At 44.4% G+C, this 9,472-nt stretch overlaps 1 protein-coding gene across 7 annotated transcripts in view; it reads left to right on the top strand.

Annotated features, from left to right (window-relative positions):
* The window catches only part of LOC134341013 (proprotein convertase subtilisin/kexin type 7-like), a 323,082-nt gene extending 316,471 nt beyond the window's left edge, over positions 1-6,611 (top strand). For all 7 annotated transcript variants that reach the window (XM_063038716.1, XM_063038711.1, XM_063038717.1 and 4 more), the window contains 3 exons: positions 8-104; positions 662-779; positions 3,377-6,611. In XM_063038716.1, coding sequence (XP_062894786.1) covers positions 8-104; positions 662-779; positions 3,377-3,802 — 641 coding nt within the window. In that variant the 3' untranslated portion in view covers positions 3,803-6,611. The remainder of the gene's footprint in view (positions 1-7; positions 105-661; positions 780-3,376) is intronic.
* Positions 6,612-9,472: the final 2,861 nt, after the last annotated feature.

Below are 9,472 nucleotides of genomic sequence, written 5' to 3'. Positions count from 1 at the left end.
CACTCAGACACCGACCCTCAGCGGAAAGGTGGATTCCTCAATCAATGGCAGCTCACACTGTACGGTTCTTCCTGGTCATTTGAAGATGTCAAGCAACGCCAGAGGTAAACCCTTGGTCACATGTTGACAGAGTAACATTCTCCCCCAAGATATTCTTTTTTCCTGCCCAGTTGACAATCTCATGGGGATGGAGGTGAAATGGATAAAGGTGGCTTGGGGGCAGAGAGGGGTAAGACTGTATGTTTTTCACTGTTTTGTAGTTTTTAATTTTAAAAATTCTTTTTGTATTCTTGGGTCTGGCCACAGTGGCCGTGATTTGACCTTCCTCCTCAAAACCCACATCCTTGGCACCTCTTCTCACAGAGGTGACTGAGATTTATGTGTCTTAAGTGCTTAATGTGCTAAAAAAATACTCAGCAGGTCAGACAGATGAAGACAAAGGGTTGGCCAGTGTTTTGGGTTGAGACCCTGCATCAGGATTGGATTTTGAATGAATCTCTTGAATAAATTAATGAACATATCCCTCTCATTCTCCCGAGAAAGCTTGAGCCATGATTTGCCTTCAGAGAGCTCATTTGTTGGGAAGAGCCTGCCATGCATCAAAACATTCATTAGTGAAGCAACCACCATGTTTAACTGTGTGCTTCTTGACTTTACCAAGGGTGGTTGAAGAAGCTATGAGTGGACAATTCCTGAACGACAGCTTTTCATTGCCTTGTCCCCCTGGACTGGAGATCTCAGATCAGGAATGGAATTATATGACTCCCAACACACTCAAGGTAACATTTATCATAGCATCTCAACACCTCTTGCACACCGCAATAGGACAGGACTCTGCACCTGACCCTTGGGATTGTGAGATTGGTACTGGAAGAGAAAGTACTGCCAGAGTAGTAGGAAGTACAATAATATCATTTAATAAGTACCTGGTGGATAGGTACATGGAGGTGAGGGGTTTGGAGGGACATGGGCTGAATTGGGACTAGCTAGGTGGATAGCCTAGTCAGCATAGTCTCACTGTGCTGAAGGGCCTGTATCTGTGCTGTATTCCTGTATGACTCTATAAAAATAAAAGGTATAAAGTCAAAAAATATCATGTTTTTAAAAAAAAAATTAGAAATACACAGCATCTCAAGCAGCATCTGAATAAACGAGTCAGGTTAATGTTTCAAAGGGAAACACTGATCAGAACCAATCTAATTACACCTGAAACATGAACCTTCAAATTCTGACAAAACCCCTGGTTTGTTTCTCAATTTTTCACTTCATATGAGAGGAAATGGCACTTGTCTTGGGCCTTTGATTAAAATCTGCTTATAGAGTTAACCATTACTGTAGTCCCCTGTTCAGTGCTATACAGGTCGAAAACATTGAAGTATCAGCCAATGAGCTGTAATTGGCTCCAGGGCTATTTACCTGGGAATGAGTGTCCATGATACCTGCCCTAATCCGCAGTAGTACTGCTGAAAGATGCAGTTGTGTGGCATTCGGGTGGAAGTTGGTTTAACCTTGCATGGAACAATGAGTATTGGATGAGCTCCAGAAATCTGAGTTCAAATCCCGGCATAATTCAATTTAGATATTAAATTTGGTTAATTCTAGAATTAAACAATGAAGCTGTCAAATTATCCCTAAAATATCTTTTAGTTCATAGTTGGCATTTAGGGCAAGAGTCCTGTCATCCTTACCTGCTCTGGTTTATGTATCTGTAGACCCATCATAGTGTGTATGACTGAGTGATCTCTAGTTACTCAGTTCAAGGGTAATTGTTGATAGGTAACAAATATGCAGTGGCCCCATATCAGCTGAATAAATAGACTTTAGAACAGGGGTGGCCAACCTTTCACCTTCCATGCGTCAATTTTTTCACTCACGAGTTCAGATACACCATACGATTCTTATACCCCCATTCAATTCTTGTAAAAATATGTTAATATAGAACTCGTGCGTGAAAAACTTGACACATGGAATGTAAAAGGTTGGCCACCCCTGCTTTAGAACATAGAACAGTACAACACAGTACAGGTCCTTTGGCCCATGATATTGTGCCAACCCTTTAACCTACTCTGAGATCAATCTAACCCTTCCCTCCTGTGCAACCCTCCATTTTCCTTTCATCCTTGTGGCTATCTAAGTTTCTTAAAAGTCTCTAATGTGTCTGCCTCTACCTGATTATTAAGTGCAGACTTTTTATCAACCTCGAGAGTTTACATGCATCATTGCTGTCGCAGTTTATGTACCACCAGATGCTAATGCTAAAGTAGCCATGAAAGACCTCAGTGCCGCTATTAGCAAGCTGCAGACACTGCATCCAGACGGAGCCTTTATTGTTGCTGGGGACTTTAATCATTGTAACCTACGTACCGTGCTTCCAAGATTTTACCAAAATGTATCATGCACCACCAGGGGTAATAAAACCTTACATCATGTCTACACAAATGTGGCTGATGCTTAGAAAGCCACTACCCTCCCCCATCTGGGACAGTCCAACCATCTTTCATTGTTCTGCTTCCCAAGTACAGCCCGGTCAGTAAATGTGTGAAACCCACAATGAAGACTATTAAGATCTGGCTGGAGGGTGCTGACTCTGCTCTTCAGCACCAATTCCAGCACACAGACTGGACGCGTTTGCTGCCCATGCCACCACAGACTCTCAGATTAACATTGATTTATATACCAGCTCTGTCCTAGTGTGTAGATAGAGTGACCTCACTAAAACAAATAAAAGTTTTCCCCAATCAGAAACCATGGATGAACAGAGAGGTTTGCCTCCTGCTCAAAGCCAGAGATTCAGTCTTCAGGTCTAGAGACCGGGAGGCTTACAGCTCAGCCAGGGCCAACCTGAGGAGGGGTATCTCTCAGGCTAAACACACACACAAACAGAGGATCAAGGAGGATTTCAACTCCTCAGACCCCCGGCACATGTGGCATGGCATACAGGTCATTACAGACTTCAAATCACCTAGTACTGTGCCCCCTTCCAGCTCTGCTTCCCTCCCTGATGAGCTCAGGTACTTCTACGCTTGTTTTGACTGAGAGAACAAGGAGGTCACCCTCAAAGCGGATCTCCCACCTGGTGAACTGCCTCTCTCACTTTCCACCTCCGATGTTTGTGCCACCCTGAGCAGGGTGAATATATGGAAGGCAGCTGGTCCGGATGGAATACCTGGCCGTGTGCTCAGAGTCTGTGCAGGGCAGTTGGCCGAGGTCTTCACGGACATTTTCAATCTGTCCCTGGCCCAGGCAGTTGTCCCCACAAGCTTCAAGATCACCACCATCGTGCCAGTGGCAAGGGGGCGGGGGTGGGAGAGTATCAAAGTTGGTCAGTTAACTGGGAAATAAGCAATAATAGAATACAAAATGTTTCTCTTCTCAGATGCTGTTACTCCTGGGTTGTTTTACCATTTTCTGGTCCATATATTACACCCTAGAGGTTATTTTCTACCCCAGGAAAGACTTCAAGTTCAGCCTGCAGTATAACTCTAGCCGGGGACCTTATCGAATGCTGCGTGGAGTGGAGGCAGGTAAGTATCAGTCTGAGTTAATCCCACTGCAAAGTGTGAACTGCACTGACAATGGGCAACAGCAGATAACGGACAACGAGGAAGACAGTCTGCTTAAAATGGAGGAAGTGAATCCTAATTACAGCATGCAAAATGTCGCCTTAACTGTAACTGACACCGGACTAGCTGAAGAACGGTCAGTCCCAAACAATCAAGATGATCATAAGGACAGTGAGAAGACAACCTTGCTTTGCTCCTTTGACAATAAAACAACTAACCAGTCAGTGAATCTACTGTGATCACACGTGAAAATAAGGCAGATCCGCAATGGCTGCCGGAATTCAACCAACACGGACCAACAAATTGGATGTGGATATTAACTGTCTGCTTGCCAAGTGGATCAGGCCTATCATTATAGAACAGTCAACACGGTATACCTAACTCTTTTGTTTCAGTTTTTTTGCCCCCCTTGCTTCCATTCCCCTGTGTTCTTTCCCACATGACTTCTTCTCCATTCTCTATTCCGCCTCTCTACACCTTACCTATACCTCCTGCTTTACTTCCCACTCTTTCTCAGTCTTTTCTCATCCATCAATCTCTCTCTCTGCCTACCTTTCCTCTTTCTTTCATCTCTCCCACCCCTATCCCTGCCTTTCCTCTTCCTTCTATCTCTCACACCTCTCTCTAACTTTCCTCATCCATCCATCTCTCCCTCTCTTTCCCTCTGCCTTTCCTCATCCATCCATCATTCCCACCTCCCTCTACCTTTCCTCTTTCCTTCCATCTCTCCCTCTCTGCCTTTCCTCTTCCTTCCATCTCTCCCTCTCTGCCTTTCCTCTTCCTTCCATCTTTCCTTCTACCTTTCCTTATCCATTAATTTCTCCCTTTCTTTCCCTCTGCCTTTCCTCATCCATCCATCATTCCCACCTCCATCTCTGCCATTTCAGTGGCAAGTCTCTGCAAGAGATTGTGCTACAGTAGGTCATGAAACTTTATTTTTAAAAAAGGTCTGCCTTCATTCTGACTATGATTATCAGTTGGAAAGTTTCTGTTTGTCACTGGACTTGCTATACATGACGTTGCATTCACCCTTCTACATCCTGAAATGGTAAATTGATGTGAGATGGAACCTGCCCATGCAGATACAGCCTCCTGATCATTGTGGGTTATGTAATAATTTACTTTGCTGTCCTCCTAGTCAGAATGGAAGCTGCGTTTCAAATTACTGCTCACTTGAATTCAGGCTTTTACGTGAGTGAAACGCAGTCCAAAATATCATATTTTGTGCATGTACTTGAGATTACTTTTAGCGGTACATTCATGCCAATCAGAGGATGAAGTCTATTACACGTATTTGGTATAAAATGGCTTTTGTCATTGGAATCCCTCAGAGAACAGTGAGTGATCACATTGTACAGACACAAATCCTATTTGTTTTGTCTTTTATTTCAAACAGAAAGACCAATTCCTTAAGGCCATTTCCCCTACTGGGCCTTAGGCTGGTGATTTCAGCTTGCCAGAGTCCTCTGACCTGGGTCCGTTTTCCCTTCCTCTCCCAGGAATGAGGCCTTTCCAGCTTCTGTTGGTGTTTCTGTAGCTCTGGTTTTTTACAGGATGGGGTTGCTAGCCCCTTGCCCAACCCTCTTTCTTTCACAGTTGGACGTGGGACTGTCCATGGCAGAGTTAGATGATAAATTAGCTGAGACATATTCCAAATAATGACACAGTGCAATAAGTTCTGGGAGACACTTGGTTATTTTACTAATATGGTACAAGTTATCTCTCTGTATAACCTCAGCAAGACAACCAATACCAGACAGTACAATTACAGTGAAAATTGTCCAAGTACCTCAAATTAGTAGTTAGATATGATGGTAAATCTGCAATTCACCTTTGGCAAGGTGATAATTGAAAAGTCAGTATTTCCGGTGCTTTCCTAGATATGTAATTGGGAGCTTCCATAACCTTCCCCATTTCAGAAATGGATTCTGTTCATTAGCAGTGACTCAGACAGTGATTTAACCAGTGATTATACAGATGAGCATCACTGGTTAAACTGGATTAGTCTACATTAATAAACAGGGGTAAAAGGGAGAGTGCGTAAACCCATGGGTGAGTGAGATATTGTCATCTTTTGCTGAAAGTTGTTTGGTCCTGTCATGACCAGCATTTTATCTTTTGCTCAAACAGCAAATGTTCCCTCTACGAAAGAGCATCATTGTCCAACACAGTGTCTTCTGGGATTTCTAGTCTAGATTTAAGGTGATTGAACCCCAGCGAATGTCAAGGAAATATCTACCATTATGTCATTGCAGGAGTTTGACTTGTTTCATTCAGTAGTGAACATAAAATATGCAACAAGGAAGTTAATCCAAGGAACTGCTACAGTAAAGGGTGGAGAGAGCCTGGGAGGGTTTTCAGTCCATTCTTCAAGCTTATCCTCATCGTCCAAATCTCTAACAAAATCTAACAGACTTCCTGTGGAGTTTGGAGTCTGACTGGGGAGGCTGTTATTGGCTTATCTTACTTCCATATATTATGGAATCGTTGTTCAAAGATGAGAAACTTCCTACAATTTCTGAGTATTGTGATTTTTTTTTGCTTGTTCATCTCCATGTTCTTGACATAGAGGGCTAATCAAATTAGATTTATTTCTTTGTGGTATATGAGTGAAAGCTGGTAATATCAAATATTCCAGGAGTTTCGTAACAGCTGGCTCTCAGGAGAGAAGCAGGCATCTCAGTCTGTGTTACAGAGCCTAGAGTTTTCTCTAAATCACTAACATCTTGAAAAGTGGAATCATTGCTGTGTCACTCAGGGTTGCTGTTTGAATTTTTGTGAAATTAATTGTCTGACTAATTACAACATGTGGATCAGTCAAACTACTGCCTCTTGGTTTGCAGAACCAGATATCCAATGGTGACGGGTTTTTATTTTAGGGGTATAAATGTTAAATTGTTTAAAGTTGTGCAATCAGTTTATTGACATGAGTGAATGTAAGTCACTGGTCATCATGAATTTAATTGTCTCGAGGAATGCACTGATCAATGTTTTCATGTCACTGCCCACAGGTTTGGCAGAATTGTTATCCCTTTGATTCTTAACATAATAAAATATTATATCGAAGAAATTGTGTCAGTCCAGTGTGCTACCCAGAGGAAGCTGAGCCAGCAGAAGAGGGAGCTTGTCGAAGAGAGGGACGTTAGAACACCACAGCACAGTACAGGCCCTTTGGCCTGCAATGTTGTGCCGATCTTTAACCTACTGTAAGATCAATCAACCCCTTCCCTCCTACATAGTCATAGTCATACTTTATTGATCCCGGGGGAAATTGGTTTTCGTTACAGTTGCACCATAAATAATAAATAGTAATAAAACCATAAATAGTTAAATAGTAATATGTAAATTATGCCAGGAAATTATGAAATAAGTCCAGGACCAGCCTATTGGCTCAGGGTGTCTGACCCTCCAAGGGAGGAGTTGTAAAGTTTGATGGCCACAGGCAGGAATGACTTCCTATGACACTCTGTGTTGCATCTCGGTGGAATGAGTCTCTGGCTGAATGTACTCCTGTGCCCACCCAGTACATTATGTAGTAGATGGGAGACATTGTCCAAGATGACATGCAACTTGGACAGCATCCTCTTTTCAGACACCACCGTCAGAGAGTCCAGTTCCATCCCCACAACATCACTGGCCTTACGAATGAGTCTGGTGATTCTGTTGGTGTCTGCTGCCCCAGCATACAACAGCAAACATGATAGCACTGGCCACCACAGACTCGTAGAACATCCTCAGCATCGTCCGACAGATGTTAAAGGACCTCAGTCTCCTCAGGAAATAGAGACGGCTCTGACCCTTCTTGTAGACAGCCTCAGTGTTCTTTGACCAGTCCAGTTTATTGTTAATTCGTATCCCCAGGTATTTGTAATCCTCCACCATGTCCACCCTGACCCCCTGGATGGAAACAGGGGTCACCGGTACCTTAGCTCTCCTCAGGTCTACCACCAGCTCCTTAGTCTTTTTCACATTAAGCTGCAGATAATTCTGCTCACACCATGTGACAAAGTTTCGTACCGTAGCCCTGTACTCAGCCTCATCTCCCTTGCTGATGCATCCAACTATGGCAGGGTCATCAGAAAACTTCTGAAGATGACAAGACTCTGTGCAGTAGTTGAAGTCCGAGGTGTAAATGGTGAAGAGAAAGGGAGACAAGACAGTCCCCTGTGGAGCCCTAGTGCTGCTGATCACTCTGTCGGACACACAGTGTTGCTAGCACACATACTGTGGTCTGCCAGTCAGGTAATCAAGAATCCATGACACCAGGGAAGCATCCACCTGCATCGCTGTCAGCTTCTCCCCCAGCAGAGCAGGGCGGATGGTGTTGAACTCACTGGAGAAGTCAAAAAACATGACCCTCACAGTGCTCGCTGGCTTGTCCAGGTGGGCGTAGACATGGTTCAGCAGGTAGACGATGGCATCCTCAACTCCTAGTCGAGGCTGGTATGCGAACTGGAGGGGATCTAAGTGTGGCCTGACCATAGGCCGGAGCAGCTCCAGAACAAGTCTCTCTAGGGTCTTCATGATGTGGGAGGTCAATGCCACCGGTCTGTAGTCATTGAGGCCGCTGGGGCGCGGCATCTTCGGCACAGGGACGAGGCAGAAACATCTTCCACAACACAGGAACCCTCCGGAGCCTCAGGCTCAGGTTGAATACATGGCGAAGTACTCCACATAGCTGAGGGGCACAGGCTTTGAACACCCTGGTACTGACACCATCTGGTCCTGCAGCCTTGCTTGGGTTGAGACGTTTCAGCTGTCTTCTCACCTGTTCAGCCGTGAAGCCCACCGTGGTGGTTTAGTGTGGAGAAGGGGTATAGTCATGAAAGCAGGGTGGGGGACTGTGAGGAGGGGTAGGAGGGGAGAGTGGAATATGTGTTGGTTGGGGGCCGACAACAGATGGCTCATGTGGGGGATGGGCAGGGGCCACAATGTCAAATCTGTTAAAGAACAGGTTAAGTTCATTGGCCCTGTCCACACTGCCTTCAGCTCCTCTGTTGCTAGTTTGCCGGAACCCAGTGATGGTCCTCATCCCCCTCCAGACCTCTCTCATGTTGTTCTGCTGGAGTTTCCACTCAAGCTTCCCCCGTACCTGTCTTTAGCCTCCCTGATCCTGGCTTTCAGGTCCCTCTGTATTGCCCTCAGCTCCTCCCTATTTCCATCTCTAAACGCCCTCTTTTTAGCGTTCAGGATGTCTTTAATGTCCTTTGTTACCCATGGCTTGTTATTTGAATAACAAAGGACAGTTCTTGTCAGAACACAGAAGTTGATGTAATCAGTGATGCACTCTGTGAGCCCATCAATATCCTCTCCATGTGGCTCACAGAGTGCCTGCCAGTCTGTCACCTCGAAACAAACCTTCCATTTTTCTCTCATCCATGTGCCTGTCAAAGATATTTAACAAAACAGTGTCCATTGCATAAGGCTGTAACTTGTACGCAATTTTTATTTTATTTTATCAACTTCTCGCTAGACAAATTTGTAAATATTTTAAAATGACTTCCTGTGGTTGAAATCTGACCTGGCACAACTGACATATAAATCACAGGACTATTGTGTGCATTTCTCCAAGCCGTTGTTAGGCAGTAAAATCAAGAGAATATTTTTAGATGTCCAACTCCATACTAAGGCTGGACAAATATGATGAGAGTTATTCCTGGGAGTCAAATCCTCTTGTACTGATCTGGAGTTATAGCTCAGGACCCTTCCCGAATGTGCTTGCATTGATCAATCTTTGCCCAGGATGGGAGAAGCTGTGATTTTCCTGCCCAGCTGAATTCCACCACAATGAAGAAGGTTGGATGGACCCACAACAACATTGTTGAAAGTTATTGTTCAGTGGAGGAATGGATAGAGCAGTTTCATGAGCTGCCAGTCATCAAGGCACAACTCGTACTGGTGTATTTAAA

Source organism: Mobula hypostoma, chromosome X2, assembly GCF_963921235.1.
Source record: "Mobula hypostoma chromosome X2, sMobHyp1.1, whole genome shotgun sequence".
NCBI lineage: Eukaryota > Metazoa > Chordata > Chondrichthyes > Myliobatiformes > Myliobatidae > Mobula > Mobula hypostoma.
The sequence above is the reverse complement of the archived record's forward strand: the minus strand, read 5'-3'. Positions and strand labels throughout refer to the sequence as shown.